At 39.9% G+C, this 16,310-nt stretch overlaps 1 protein-coding gene across 1 annotated transcript in view; it reads left to right on the top strand.

Annotated features, from left to right (window-relative positions):
- ccdc88b (coiled-coil domain containing 88B) overlaps positions 1–14,807 on the top strand; it is a 34,039-nt gene extending 19,232 nt beyond the window's left edge. Inside the window, exons 19-28 of the mRNA XM_029512785.1 lie at positions 310–705; positions 2,038–2,199; positions 2,574–2,851; positions 3,050–3,193; positions 4,093–4,279; positions 6,028–6,173; positions 9,111–9,218; positions 10,865–11,016; positions 13,037–13,378; positions 13,717–14,807. Of these exons, the coding sequence (XP_029368645.1) occupies positions 310–705; positions 2,038–2,199; positions 2,574–2,851; positions 3,050–3,193; positions 4,093–4,279; positions 6,028–6,173; positions 9,111–9,218; positions 10,865–11,016; positions 13,037–13,378; positions 13,717–13,754 (1,953 nt within the window). The 3' untranslated portion in view covers positions 13,755–14,807. The remainder of the gene's footprint in view (positions 1–309; positions 706–2,037; positions 2,200–2,573; positions 2,852–3,049; positions 3,194–4,092; positions 4,280–6,027; positions 6,174–9,110; positions 9,219–10,864; positions 11,017–13,036; positions 13,379–13,716) is intronic.
- The last annotated feature ends 1,503 nt before the right edge of the window (positions 14,808–16,310 follow it).

The raw sequence follows: 16,310 nt of genomic DNA, 5'->3' as shown, positions 1-16,310 counted from the left end.
AAGGAAGGAGGATAACGGGAGCAAGAGTGGTTGTTAGGCCAATGCCCAGAACAGGGTTTATTTGCCACATTTGTGGCCAGAACAGCAAAAACAATGAAAAGGAGAGCACTTCCCCTCCAGGGAATAGGGAGACAGTGGGCAGGATCACCCCAATCACACACCCTATGGCTCAGTTCCTGTAATAGTTGGATTTTTCTGTTATATAGTTGTATATATTGTCCCAAAATCGAAGGAAACTGTGCTGTGAGGAGACAACAGTAATGTCTGCGATCACAATGTTTATTTTGTCCGCTCTCTCTCTTTTATCAGGACCTTTCCAAAGAGCAGGCATGTTCTCAGAAACTGTCCACTGAGGTTGAACTTCTCAGCCAGAAACTACAAAAAGCCGAAGCTGAAAAAAAGCTGGCCAGAGATTCTCTGAACCAATCACAGGAGAGAATAGAGTTGCTATCCCGGCGCATTCAGAAAAGTGAATCTCCTCTCCAGTTGGAAAAGCCAAGAAGTGTGGATGAGGATGCTGTGTGTAACTCAAATTCAGACTCGTCAAACAAAATGCACATTTGTCAGACACACCCCCAGGAGACTCCACCTCTGAATCAATCCCCCGCAGCCAGCAAAGAGCACGACCTTTCCGTTACCAATGATTATTCCACAGGAGAGACAGAGAGACAGCCGAGTGAGAGGCTGAAAGAGCTTGAAAAAGAGGTATGCCTCTGTGTTTGAATATAATGATGAATGAATATGTCTGTGTACATGTGGGTTTGAATCTCATTTACAGGATGTGTATCTAGTTTAGTGCAACTTCTTTTGGAGGCAGATGATGTATATGATATTGAAATTCTTGCTCCTGGGATGTTTAACGACCATCGACTGTGAGTTGATCGTCGCCTCCCCAAGTGCAGCACTTTATTTCCAGATCTAGTGCTTTATCTCTGCTCATCAGTTTTTATAATGTCACCTCAGCTACTGTTAATCTTCCTTATCTACTCTGCTGCTCTCTTGCTGCAGCTTTTCTCTCACACACACAAACTGTAAGGGGTGTTTTTTTTTCAGCAATGCCAAGGTGACACAAATCGTTCATCAGTATGGTACTGCATGAACACTTGAAGAAGCGGGACACCATCGCATCAAAAGTTCAGTCCTGGTCCCATCCATACTAAGATGCTGATTCATACAGAATGACTTACATCCTCTTTTCCAGTAAAATGTTTTAGTCATCATATGTTGTTGGTAAAAAAAAAAAATTAATGTTTAACTTGAGCACTTTGGTGGAATTGATCTCAGTAAGCATGGCAAAAAGAAAATGTTTTTCCAAAGCGTCACAGGCAAAAGCATAAAAACATCACTGGTTTAAACCTTAATATAGTGTTTTATTTTAGAAACTCAAGTAAAAGGCTAAAAAAGGCTAAGCAGAAATCTAGAAAAAGCCCCCCGTAAGAACACATGGGCAGACAAGCTCCACTAAACTATGTTTTCAACATAGCCAGCTGATTGTAAATCTACCTACAAAACCAACTCACTAATTTGTATAAATGAAATCAGCAGCCTGTTACCTCTCCAAGACGTTCTCCTCCTTTGCAACGCTTTGCCTGTACTGACACATCCTTCTGAAGGGAAATGCAGATGCATCTGCAGTCATACAGCTGACTGTCACTGCTGACATTGGCTGGGAAAATGGTTTTGTGAAGAAAGAAAAAAAAAAAAACAACTGAGAAGGTAAAATCCCACATCAGTAATTCAGTCAGCTAGTGGTGAAAAAAAGAGCTATCCAACACAAGAAATAGGCTTCAGACTGTAAGTGATGCCCGCAATTATCAAATAATGTCTTCCTCTGAAGCGGGAGGAAAGCTGGCTTTTGCTGAAAGTTCATTCTAATTTTGGGAATCTTGCTTCAGCATATTTACATAATATATTAATTTATTAATCAGAGCACAGCGCAAACCACAAGCCTCATTTAAAGCTGCTACCTGACTGAGACAGCTTCTGCTGCTGCACATGGATGTGGGCTTTCTCTTATTCAACTGCTTTCTCCCTCAGACAGCATTGGCAGTTGCAGGACAGGAGGCTTTGCTGTTGAGGTTGTCCCAGTCCCAGGAGGCGTGTGCACACTTAAAGGAACAGCTGGAGGCTCTGCGCCGACACTCACTCAGCCTGCAGGACTCCTGCACAAGACTGCAGACACTTAACACCCAGCTACAGGTGAGCTGAGAGAGAGAGAGTGAGTTATTTATTCAACTAGCATAAGAACATATGTGTCATGGATAATCGGTATCATGTTACAACTCGACAGTAAAAGGATAGTTTTTTCATAGAAAAAAATGACTGTGCAGTGTTTTCCCCTCTCATTTTCTACAAAAATGTCACACAATTCCTTCCCTTAACGGCTTCAAGTCTACATGCTATGATTTGTCTGAGTAAATTTTGCAGTGTTTTGTTTGGAAATGACTATCGATAACTCCAAATCCATGACATTTCAGCTTTCTGGCATTTAAAATTTAGTCAAAAATGACACCCATGGTTTCTCTAATCTGTACCACCAAAAACATAACTTAATAATAAAAAAAAAAAAACAGGTCGACCAAGGATCACTCAACTCCCAGCATTCAGCGGTGCTCGCGCGCTGCAGCCAAAGTGAGGCCCACTGTGCGGCTCTGGAGGCCGAGGCTAAGGTGTGGGCTCGGGAGAGGGGGGAGTCAGTGGCCAGGATGGAGGCCCTGAGGCGGGACCACGAGCGGATGACGGTGCTGCAGCAGCGACAGGAGGTGGAGCTGGAGGAGCTGCTAGACAAACACTCTCAGCTTAGAAGCAATAACCGCTGTCTGGAGGCCCAGCACAGGGAGCTGGAGGCGAGGTACAAATACACAGTGACTTCAGAAATGCTCACTCCAGAGAATCTTTCATTTTTATATCTTTGCGGGGACTTTAGGTTTTTCCCAAAGAATAAAAATACACACAAACCCAATGGAACAAGTTTTATCATATAAATTTGCGCAGAATGTCTGTCATAAATCTTTTGGTTGTGGGTGAATGTCGTTTGTGCAATCTGAAGGTACAAGGAGCTCCTGGACAGTAAAACCCAGCTGGAGGAGCGGGAGAGCGAAATGAAGATAGAGCGAGAACGGATAGAGGCAGAAGCCCAGACCAGACTGGAAAGAGAGCGAGAGCTGGAGAGGTTGAAAGAGGACAATGAGAGGTAACAAATTCAGTCAATTTCCTCTGCAACATATCCAAGACATCTCATCATTCTTCCTCCTCACTCCTCTCACTGCACTCATGTTTCATTGAGCCGCATTACACACACATATATATATATATATATATATATATATATATATATATATACTGTATATACATTTTATGCACACAGACACAAGCACACACATATTTGGAGTAAATGAGTGTGTGTATTGGGCTATTCATTCTTTTGGTATCTAAAAAAAACTACCACAAATGAGTGATTGCATTGCTCCTCAACTGCTGGCTGGGTAAATGACGAACTCTTTACTTTATCAGCCTGGAGCTTTAATTCAGATTTTTTTTTTATCCCATGAATCCTCATTATAACCTTATTGTTTATAACTTTACAGTTTATTGGCAAAACACATAATCAACTAATCAAATATAAAATAATTTGTAGAATAATTGATTACTACAAATTTTAGTTGCAGCCTGAAGGGATGTATTCACAGCTGTTGTGTCTAACCCTGGGCCATTTATCTGCATTGGTTAAGTTTGATCTGCCATTAAAAAAAGTTTACTCCAGAACATTTTGAATCCACATTGTAAAAGTAATATGTCAAATGTTTATTAGTGAATATTAACACATTTTCCCCTCAGTGATCATGAGTCTCAACCCATCTCATTACAGTTCTCATTACAAAATAAAACAAACATGATAACGCCACTATTTGTAAGCAATAATCCGTAATGTATTCTTCAACCATTTTCTCTGAGATAATTTATGTTTTGGTGATTGTTTGGCTTTGTGAGGACTCATCACTCAGCGTAATAATACAATAATGAATTCTAGTGAGAGACTTGAAGAGATACACGGCACATAATGAGTGGAGCCCTTGTGTGTTGGTGTTGCAGACTGCAGGCTCACCAGAAGGAGTGGTTGGCATTGCAGGCAGAGCTGTTGGCTCAGGGGTCCATGCTGAGGGGGGAGCTTAGTGCCTCCCAGCTGGAGCGAACTCGACTGGAGGGCGAGCTGAGCTCCCTGAGGGAAACCAACCAGAGCCTGGACCTCAGCAACGCCCGCCTCACCAGCCAGTACCAGGTATTAACCCCCAGCTGGTCCCAGGAATGCAGATACACATCAGTGTTTTGTATTCAGGCTGCACTGCAAGATGACTATTTACATGCAAAAAAGGATTTAGTGCTGCACCAAGGAAACACTCAGACACATTGCCCTCTAGAAATAGACACACAAATTTATTTAAAGTGTTATTGAGCAATTAGATAAAATTTATTAGGATTTCATTGCAGGTTTTGAGTATTTTCCATAGCTGTGGTCAGGGATGGAAGACTAGCAGTGGAACTGTGGTTTCTTGACTTGATGTAAACCCAATTATTGTTTGACTTATCAAGACCATTGAAGTCCAAACAAATTTAATACCAAGTAGCTAATAATGAGGAGAGACATATTTTGCCTTCAGAGGAGCTTAAGTCATTGCTGTAATGCGGTAAAACGAGTGCTAATTATTGAGCCCATGTTTCAAGCTGGAGGTTCTCCAGCCTGTTTGCAGGATGAAGCAGGTGGAAATTTACTTGCTTGTAAAAGATTTCAAGGATCAACCAGCAGCTGTTTCCTTCTGCTGCTTCATGCAGCTGCTCATGAAACCACTGTTGAATCATCTGTTACGATAAATGTTGGTTAAGGACATTTGGTCTGCTGACATACAATATGTTTAGAAAGTGTTTTTTGCCAGGAGAAGGCTGAGACAAATCCAAACATAAGCAAAACCAGACTGCTTCTTCATTTCATCGTTGATTGGCTAGAGTGGTGCTTAAAAGAATGGCTGGGCAGATCAACAGTCAAATTGTCAATTCCAATGGTGCTGGATGTGACATATTACATCCTGAAATGACAAAAAAAATTGGTGCTTTTCAGCAGTAAAGGTATCACTATCTGTGTAGGTATGTGTCGTCCTTACATGGCATCAGATATAAACCCACTTCTGTGGTATTGCCTCAACTTGCCTTACCTCACCGTTGCTCTCTGGAATCCTATAGTTAGCCTGTTGTTTAGAAATGAGACAACAAAATGGTGAAAGGTGGCCACAATGTAAAAGTTCACCTTGGTACGGATCTGTTGTAACTCCTGTTCTAGCTGGCAGGGCCTGACGAGACAGGACTGTCTGTAAGAGAGCAAAATTAATATGAAAAAGATTTAGAAAATACAAAATGACGCAGCTGTGTAAAGATGTGTTCATATCTTCTTGATCTACTTTACAATTTTACACTTTTTTTTTTTTTTTTTTTCAGATTACAGAAAAAGCTTGTGGTTTGAACCAAAGCCATTTTATTTGTATGCCGTGTGAATACATCTGTTTTGCCGATATTTCAAGGGCAGATCAAGAGAGAGGGAGAGAGAGCAGGAGAATGGAAAAAGAACACCATATATATATTAATAACAGTAGCAGTCACAAGAATAATTTGAACTTAAATACTTTCTTACGCCTCCTTTATGATTATGATTATAAATTGAATAGTAGTTGAGTCAATATGACTGTGGTTGCAGACTCTAAAGCTTTTCTGAGGTTCTTTTGTGGCCCCAACTGTTGGGCCTCTTTGTTTCTCCATCAGTTACCTTTAATATCATCACAAACGACAAAGGTCTTGATTTTTGGGATATTTCCCACAGCTTACAGGTTTTATTTGACTACCTTGTTTTCAGTAATTTTCTATATGTACACACACCATCTCGCTAAACATCCATAGACATGCTTATACAGACTAATTAGACTGCTGTAAATCTCATGATCTAACCACGGTATTTATTCTGATTTATGGTCATGTGTGTAGCTGTTGACTCAGCTGAAGAGCAACATGGAGGAGGAGAACCGACAGTTAGCAGAGCAGAACCAGAGTCTTGTGAAGGAGAACCGGGGCTTACTGGAGAAGAGTCTGGAGCGCCGTGACCAGCACTACTCACAGCAGAGGGAGTACCAGTCAGTGCACATACACAAACAAACGCGCGCGCGCGCACACACACACACACACACACACACACACACACACACACACACACACACACACACACACACACACACACACACACACACACACACACAAAAAAACGGGTCATTCGTTTGCTGAATGCTTCTGTTGAGAAGGGAAATCAGGTTTACGACAGCACATCTTCATGCTATTGTTCAAATTATAGCAACTTACATGAGCAAGCTCTATGTGTGCTGAAGAATTGGGTAAATGCAGAAATGTTTTACATTGCTTGGCAACAAATATGCAGTAGAAGCAGCACTCAACTGTCGTCCTTTTAAATGAATAGTCTGGTAGCAGGTTCATCCAGAACAAATGGTGAGCATGCAGGGCTGACTTCACAGTTCAAGTAAATGAGACACATTTCCTACAAATTATACCTTTTTGCAACCTTATTTTAAGCCTTAATTCTTGAAAGGATAATTTCTGTCTGCTCAACTTTACTTTTTTGGTCTTAAATTATATTTTAAAATGTCACTATTACCATTCACATTAACATTTCACATATCAGAGTGTTTCGTGGTGCATTTCAGTTCAGCACCCAGCTATGTGAGCTTTAGAGACCCTCACACCTGTAACACTGATGAAGTGAATATATGTAAGCCATTGTTCATGCACAGAAAAAAATCAATTGAAAGGCTTTCATGTGCTAATGTGCACTTCAATGAAACTGTCATATTCCTGACTGTGCTATGATTACAGTACAGTGCAGGAAAGGGGATGCATGAATCTCGGCTTCGCCAGTTAGAATTCATATGTGATAACATGATAAAGACACTTTGGAACAACCACAATAAGTAAATGTGTAAACTGTTCATGTAATGAACATACAACACTATTTTATATCTTTTTTTTTTTACATTACCAACACACATGGCCTTCAGTGATCGCAAAGAGCACAGAACAACACAATATACATTACTGTTCATTCTTAATGCCTGTGCGCATGTTTTGTTGATATTAGCATTTGACTTGTTTGAATAAGCAACTGTATGCAAAGTTCACTATCAGTTTAAAATATGTCAATGTTGTCTTCATAGCTCGATGCATGACTAAGGGGGAAAAAAGAAAAAAAAAAATCAACAAATGTTTGTTTAATAGATCAGATAAAAGCCAGAGTCTCACAGGCCATGTGTATTTATGTAAAAGACACTGTGGAAGCTTAATTGCCTAGAGTGGCACAATCAATGAAGCATCGTTAATATCAAGCACTATTGATGAAGACAGGACTCGTTTAAAATGCTGCTGCCTCAATGAGCCGACCTTGAAGGTATCAATGAGACCCTGCTAAGTTTGTATAATTACAGTTTGACGTGAATCCATATCAAACCTGACCTATCCACTTCCCAAAAATGAATGCATCATACTATCTTACTTACATACTAGTGTTATTTTTACAGAGGAGAAATAGAAAGAAAAATATTTTTCATTCAGAGAAGACAAAAACGTAAAAAAAGAAACCCAAAAACCAACAAAAAAAAAGACAACAGGCCTCTTCCAAAATAAGAAAGAAGGGGACAGACGATATTATCTCATAACTGACAGCTTCTTTCACTTAGAAAAACAGGAAATAGGTGTGGCATGAAAGCAACTAAAATTGTGGTTTGAGGCTCAAAATCAGGGAAGAGTAACATTTCAAAGAATAATCTACTGTATTTACTGACAGTTGAGTCAGTCTATCAGTCCATTTTACATACAAAGAAATATGAATAGAGTTAAATAAAAGACTAAATATCACTTTTTTTAAATACAGTGGTAACTGTACATATTTCTTTAGTAAATGCAGATATAGCCTTCTCACACAAAGGGCATATATGCTTCTTCCTCTTTGCTGTTTCTGACAGTTTCTGTTAAAACAGTGTAGAAGTTCCTGGAAAATATAGTGGAGACCTTGGAGAGTGCAAAAGACAGTTAAGATTGTTTGGATTACCAAAATCCTTTTGCTTGTGCATGAAACCAAGAAAAAGATGAAGTGATTGCGCCTTTCCACAATAATGTTGGGCAAATGTTGTGAAATCAGTCAGCAAACATAAAGAGTCATAAGAATTCATGAAATAAATTGAACCAGCCTTCATGGAAGCTTCGTCAAACTCTAAACTTATTACATAAATTTGATGCTGATCTGCTGCAAGCTGTATGATTTCATCTGTAGCTTTGCACACACTGAAGGAAGGTTTCTGAGGCGATAATACACAGAAATAACCAGCCATGACCATAGTAATAAATTAGAAAACATAACAAGCAGCCATCCCACAGCTGTTGAGATGTAATTTAAAAGCACAAATATGAGCCAAGGTGGCAAAAAAAAACAAACAAACTTAAAATTCTAATTTGTGATCCAGTGCCAGCTGTTATTCACTCATTCATTCATTCATTCATTCATTCATTCCTCTTCTACCACTTATCCGTGCTGGAGCCAATCCCAGCTCACACTGGGCGAGGGCGGGTCATCCTGGACAGGTCACCAGTCCATCACAGGGCCAACACACAGAGACAGACAGAGACCAACAACCACTCACACTCACACTCAGAGCTACAGACAGTTTAGAGCTGCCAGTTAACCCAAACATGACGTCTTTGGACGGTAGAAATAATCACCTTAAGATCACCCCCCTCAAAGTCTTTCCTCCGACAGCTTGAACCCTGAAGCCTCCACTAAACACCAGCACAGTAACCATTTTCATCAACACCGTCTCTTTTCTAATCTAATGGTTTAAAAAGAAAGCGGTGGAAACTGCAGAGCGGGCTGTGAGTTTATAGGAACGGCTTCAATCACACACCGTCAGTCACATTACAGACACACCGGCAGAATAATTCCATCTACTGTTGCAGATAATGATTGCCGGAAATAAATCAAACAGACCTTCCTACTCAAATTGTTTCTTCAGGGAGAAGCTGAGCGAACTCCGTCGGGAAAAACAGAAGCTTGTGGAGAAGATTATGGATCAGTACCGAGTCCTTGAGCCAAGCATGCAATCTCCAACCATCAAGGCCAAGTACTATATATCTATATATGCATGTGTGTGTGTGTGTGTTTGTGCATGTATTGGATACTCTTCTACGCATAGCTGCCAATTCATTGAACATGTCCATGCAATTCAAAAGGAAAAAAAAGGTCCCGGACGTGGTAGTTTTGGCAGGTTTAATGTAACAATATACTTTCTAAGGAATACATATTTATGTGTATGTATGGTGGTTGACTGGTTGACTGTTTATCTCTCTATCAGAGAGGCGGTAATATACTTTGAGTTATATTGGATTATTACAAAATAAAATTTATCCCTAACGTCTAAAGGGATGAACAAAATAATAGGATTAGCACATTGAATATTAAAAAGGAAAACAAAACCAAACAGGACAAACCTCACAGATGCAGAAACTAATCCAGAGTTTGTTTCATTGTTGTAAAGATGTACCTAAATGACGAAAATGAATTTGGGATCGAACTGAATTTCAAATTGTGAATCAATGCTGATTACATTTTAGTTATTCTGAGGACAGCAAACAAACTGAGACCGCTGCCTTCCAGAAACCACAGAAAATGAGAGACCATTCAATGAGATAACAGCATATTGATGTTTGGACTGAGTACTCAAATGTTACTAATACATAATTATCATCATGTTGTGACTGTAACACCTGGATGTCCTACTAATACTCCTTCACTTCACTCTTATTTTCCTTCTCCTTTTCCATTATGTTTAGTTGGCCAGTAATAATAATTACTAATACAGAAGCAGCAGATTTCACCCTTAAAATGCAAACATTGCATTGGATTTAATTGAATTTAAATTATTTTTGTGATGAAGGCTTTTCGCCCAGACTGGTCTAGAGTAGCTTTGCGCTTGTGTACTAATTAGCAGCTCCATATTTGCCTCATCCAGGCCTTTGTTAAACATGGCCTTAGATTAAGTTTTAGGTTGTTGATTTTTGTGTAGTACTGTGTAAAGAGTTAACTCTGTATAATGTGGCAGAGCAGAATTTGAGGTGACTATTCATCTCCATAATCCTTTGGATGAAGGGTTTCTAGTCTATATTGTCAGTTATGGTCACATGTTTTAGTAACGTGCACCTTTTCCCGATGAAATATGACACTAGTGATTATTTTCCCTCCCTTATATTTGTTACGTTGTGCGCACTATTCTCCCTAAAACCTGGTGTCTTTGTGTCATGACTAAAACTGGGACAGTTTCTGTTCCTCCTGTTATAATAAGACCCGTACCACTCCATCAAAGAAAGAGGATATCATTCTTTTGATGAGTAAGGAAAAAAAAAAAAAGAGTTTCAGCTCAGTATTGAGATTTTTTGTGCTGCTGTCTCAGTGAAAAAGTGGATGAAAATTTACCAGAATGCCAAATGACTTCAAAATTTGAATTGTTGCTACTAATTACATTTTTGAACAAACTATCCAAGCCATTTTTCTTGATGTCAGGTTTAGAGATGTTAAGACCTCTCTTTGGCACAATAAAATGTCTTCAGAAACATTTTGTATCACAGAGAAAATGAGAACTACTGTAGAAGAAAACTAGCCACACTTTGCATCCTCTTTGTATTTTCGTGAAAATCAAGGCACGAACACGCGAACACATGCTCTCTGAGCTCCTCCGTCTCTAAAGGGTCCCTGTCCTCTGCGTCTTCATAGGAAATCTAACTGGATTGCAGACAGGATGAAGAAACTAATCAAACCCCGCGGAGGAGGAAGAGAGGGACGCGCCCTGTTCACGGCTCTGGGCAGCGTGGAAAACCTGGCCGACAGCACCGAATTTACATCAGACACACACACATCTCAGCTTGGTGAGACTCCCCCCCACACACACACACACACACACACACACACACACCATGGCACCTTTCTTTCTTACACAGGAACACAAACCTACTGGTTTTCACAAAGATATGCTCTCATGCCCAACCCATCAAGTCAGGCTACAGGCGTGCATACAAATCATCTCATGACTACCAAGTGGGCTTGTCATTGATACCGCTCTCTTCTGCTCAGACGTCTCTCTGTGGAGCGCCAAGACTTCCAAGGGCCGGCTTTCTCTGCTAACCAAATGTTGAAAGGAAAAGATTCGCAAGGCTTCTTTCTCTTTTTATGCACCTTGACTGTGGAATGCATTTACTGACAGAAGGCGGGGGAAAAAAACTCTCTGCTGACATTTTCAAAGCTAAGATTTAAGCCCTCTTTTCAACATACTATTAGGGCACCCATTTAATTTTATATTCCTTTCTATTGTGTTTTCTATTATTCCCCTGTTAAAACCTGCTTTCTTAAAATATGTGTTATGACTCAAACTGGGAGGCTCGGTTCTTTTTATGAGGCCTGTATCTCACAACTGCACGCCAAGGGGGAAAAACAGAAAATCTTTCCCCAAAATGCATTTGAATGCTTGTATTTTAGAGATGGTACCTGGCAAACAAAGTATGTAATACTAGGTAATAATTCAAATGCTTTTTAATTACATTAGATAAACAACTGGTAAGTGATTTGGATTTTGAAAAACAGAGATCGTTTGAGCAAACCAAGACATTTTCCTCCAAAGCGCCACTCCTTCCTTTATTGTCTTTGTTTTGTGTGACCTTTTCAGCTGTCTTTGCATTTAACCCTGAAACTAACCTGCTTTATGGCTGGATAATAGGATCATTACTACTGGGCTTAGGTCAGTTTATAGACTCTGTCAGTCTCAGAACAGAATGGAAGAAGTTATGCCTCAGCAAATATTTTATCATGTGAAAACTAAGAAAGATGAGAAATTTTCATCAAGGTATTTTGGTTTTTGTTTTTTTTTTTTATAAACAAAAAGATTTTCCTTTTTTTGTTTTTTTTTTTAAACATAAACGGCAAAAGCCTCTTATTATTACTTATGTGACTCCATCAGACTATAATTCAGCCAGTCTGAAGCATGTTTCATTTTGAGTTTAATGTTTCAAATGTTGCCTTTTAAATAATTTCTAAGTATGTATGCGTTTAACCATTAAAACTTAATATTTTAAATATTAATATTAATCATTAGTATTTGTTTGAGATGACACAAAAGCAATACGACATTGCTATAACATATACATTTGATGACATTTGATATCATTAACAGTTTACAGTTATTGATGAATTCTTCGGCTTCATCATTTTATTTGTTTATCTACAGCATGTTATTGATATGAAAAGGATGGATGATTGAGCCCTGAATTCACTATTCAAAGTGCTAAAGTGCATCACAATGCCTCTCGTTCACTCGCTCACCCACCCAAACACCAGTGACTGGCAGAGCTGGCTGCCCACCAGGACCAGGTTTTAGGATTTTATGTGTTGTAACCTGGCACTACAACAGTAGGACAGGATTTCATCCACTAACCTTGGGATTCATAAAGGATCTGCACCTGCCTTTGTCAGAGTTACTTACAAAACTGTGTTCAAATTGCAAGAAAAATTCTTCTGAACATTCCTGGTTTCTGTTTTTAAATGAAGTGAGTCAAAAGGTGATCACCTGCAGGAAAACATTAGCAACACACCCTTGTATTAAGATGCAATTAAACTAACAACTGGCACACTCTGTTAATAGCTGCAGGCAAAACCCACTGTAAAAATGATTTGTTGGTGCCTGAGGAAGATCTCAGGTAGATCAAAACATTGTATTTTTAAAGGTGCTCCTGGCCATTACCAGGGACATGTCTTAGTTGTTGTCTGACTTTTGCCTTAAGCTGGAATTTTGATCCAATTTCTATAGTTTTTTTATGTGTAAGCTCTTCACCCTGTTTTTCTTAAACTAACGAAAAACCATTTCTTCACTTTGAATTAATTTCATACTGTTTCCAGATCCTCGCAGTGCTCCTGTTTCTCCGTCTCCCTTGAGAAAAGTGCCATCGCAGACAGAGCCAGACATTTCAGTTCCAGGGACTCCAGCCTTGCGTTCTGGCTCCGGGGGGCGTCGTAAGTTGGGATCCCGTCACGGCTGGGGGTTGGGCCTGGCCAGAGGAGGCTCCGGGGTTTCCCAGTCCTTCAGTCCTGGTGATAACAAAATGCCTCCCCGACAACGGCTGCTCTCCAGCCAAACCACGGCCACTGTCCTCTGGGAGGGGGAGAAAGACAAAACAAACGCACCTCAGGCAGCAGAAACACCGCAGACCAGTCAGGGGACTGTTGAGGATGAAGCACAAGGTGAGGATGACAATGACAAAGGTAGGCCTGTGCACTGAAGAAATGTCTCATGCATTAATCTCATGCAAAAAAAAAAAAAAAGCAAGCAAACAATTTTTTGAATGAAGGTTTTGTTTGGGTGGATACATTTAAAGTGTGTTTGCCACTGTGCTATTTGCAATGCATCAAAACAGAGCAATGGGCAACAAGTCATATGTTGAGATAAATAAAAATTCTGCTGAAAAGCTAAACTGTGCTAAGAGAGTACTCAGCAGCTGCTCTCATTCAAAGTGAGGATAATATTATTTTGATTAAAACATGGGTGTGCTCATAACACTTTGCTCTTCTTTGCCTTCCAGACAATCAACACTCAAGTGAAGACACCACAGCAGCCTAAGAGAGCCTTTAAGTTGACACTTAATTCTCAATGAAAAAGGTTTTTTTTTATTATTATGTGCTTCCAGTAAACTCTATTCAAGCATTTAATTTTTTTGTTGACTTCTTGACTATTTTATATGTAAAGTCTATGAAATATTTTTGAATATTTTAATGAATAAATACTGATTATCGAGTTGTGGAGAAAATAAACAACCATCTATTTATTTGAATTAATTTATTTAGAGCTAACATTGGATTTTTTTAACATTAGCCAATATCATAAAAAAAACCAAAAGAAACAAACAAAAAAAAAAAACAGTTTTATGGCTGAATGTGGAGACTTTTGGAGACCGTGTCAGTATCCTTGTGTAACTGAAAACACACTGAGCTCCAGCCTTCCTAGTTAATAGCAGCTACTAAGACAAAGTCAAAGCAGCAGCAGCAACAGAGCCGTGATGTTAATCATCACTATACCGTTCTGCGCTGCTGTCGGATCACTGTATGAGCCGTATAAAGTCACTTCCTATTTATGGACTTTACTGCTCTCATACACTCTCAGCTCTGCTGTATATACACATGTTCTATTTAGAGGACAAAATCAGGACTGATGAAGTAGATTGATCATCATTGTAACATACATCGTTCATTGATAGAAGAAATAAACAAGTGGAGCAGAGCGGATCAAAGTGGAAGCCTTAATATGCATATTTCACTTCAGTATAAACGTTCAGTGCTTCATCTTTGTCTTTCATAAGCATTTATAGGATGAACTTAAAATGTTTGTGTTCCTGCTGTTCCTTCTGCTTACCCTTTCCTTAAGATTGCTCCCTCAAAGTCAAGAGAGTATCACTTTTCAGTGCCGACCGCATATTTTGTGAGACATCCTTGCAGGAAGAGGAGAAGCTCAAGAAATGCTGATTATTAGCTCTGAAAAAAGGAGAAGCAAAGCATAAAGGTCTGTGGGATCGAGACAGTTAACAAAGGTGGCAGAGACATCTTTTTGAGGTTCTTGCTTGAGTAAAGAACGTCTAAGATAGAGTGTATTTGTCTAGACTCGATTTAAAGGCATCCCACTGCAGGTCAGATTTATGCTGAAATAAAATAAATACATAAATCTGCTGATAAACCCTCTGTGTAACCCCTGGATCTGATCTGTGTACAGCAGGATGAGAACGGAGAAGCCTCACCATCTGGCTCACATATGGTTGAAAAACCCATTTCATTTTAGGGTTCCTGTGGAAATCCAGTCATTGATCTAATGGCAAATGATCTACACTACCGCTTCAGTGGGGATCCTCCCTAATTCCTTTTGCTGTTGCACCAAATGGTGTCAGTGTGGAGCTGGCCAGGCCTTTGTCAACACGGAGACAGTCAGATGAAGAGGGGGAATTAGCATGCCACACTCCAATTGAACAGACCTCAGAGTTCATAATAAAACTAAAAGGGCCGTCTTGCAAGACATGCAGCTCCCAAAGAGCTTCTTCCATCCAGATTAGGTTGCGGATACATCAGCTTTTTGCTCTGAGAATTACAGGAGGCCGTAGCTCTTTTTTTTCCCCAGCCAACCGTACCCAAACACACATCCTGAATTATGATTTGCAAATGACAAATGGCTTGCTAATACAATTCATGAATTATGTAGTTGTCATGGTGACATTAATCAAAAAGTAGGGCCCTTCTCTCAGCTGTGAACATTGTGTTTGTAGAATTGAGATGCATGACGGGGGCTGCACACAGAGCTGGCTGAGTGAGCACAGGGCAAGGCGATAGCAAGATATTGGTTCTGCCAGTCACTCAGAGGCTTATTATGAGTGCAATGCAACAATCACACACCCTCAGGCACGCAGACAGACAGCGCCCACAGACAAACAGTGAAGGGGAAGGCGTTAAATCCTCAACAGAGGAGCCTTGAATGTTTGCAAGTAATTTTTTTTCACTTACAATCCTTTGCATATTATCCAGACATTTTAAAGTTTTGGAAATAAAGATGAATAAAGTTTAAGAGGAATGGATTTCCTCCGCAAATTGGCCCTAATTTATTCGCTTTGATTTCTGGCTGAGATCAGCTTGTTCCTGCACAAATGACAAACAACAGTAACATAATATCAGTCAAAAAAATCCTTGAAGGAAAAGAACTATAAGGAAAATTCTTGGCACGAAATGAGTGATTAAGTGTCATCTCCGCTGCTGCTTTCTGAAGCAATGAATGATGGATTGCTGCCTCGGCTGACACCCTGGTTGGATCTCAAGAATCTGGTCAGCTGTTTAGTTATTTGGCACCTGAGGCCGTTAACACTATCTACAGATCTCATTTATCCAACGCTGCAATGCTTTTGGCCTTCATGCTCTTGTGACGACCTTCATCTTCTCTTGCAAGCGAGCTCGCTCTCTCTCTTCCTTGTTTCTCAGTGAAAGTCTTTCACTATTTTCCTCTCCAAGAAGGTCCTGTCTACCAGTGTGGCCATGTACATCTTTCCTCAGGCCCGCCCCCGCCTGCCCGTTCACCTCCATTCCTTGTCTGTGCTATCAAATTTTAATGACTGTGTCTTACTAAAGAGCCTCCAGTGACCAAAAA

Source organism: Echeneis naucrates, chromosome 10, assembly GCF_900963305.1.
Source record: "Echeneis naucrates chromosome 10, fEcheNa1.1, whole genome shotgun sequence".
Classification (NCBI taxonomy): Eukaryota; Metazoa; Chordata; class Actinopteri; order Carangiformes; family Echeneidae; genus Echeneis; species Echeneis naucrates.
Note: the sequence above shows the minus strand (reverse complement) of the source record. Positions and strands in the feature narration are given on the sequence as shown.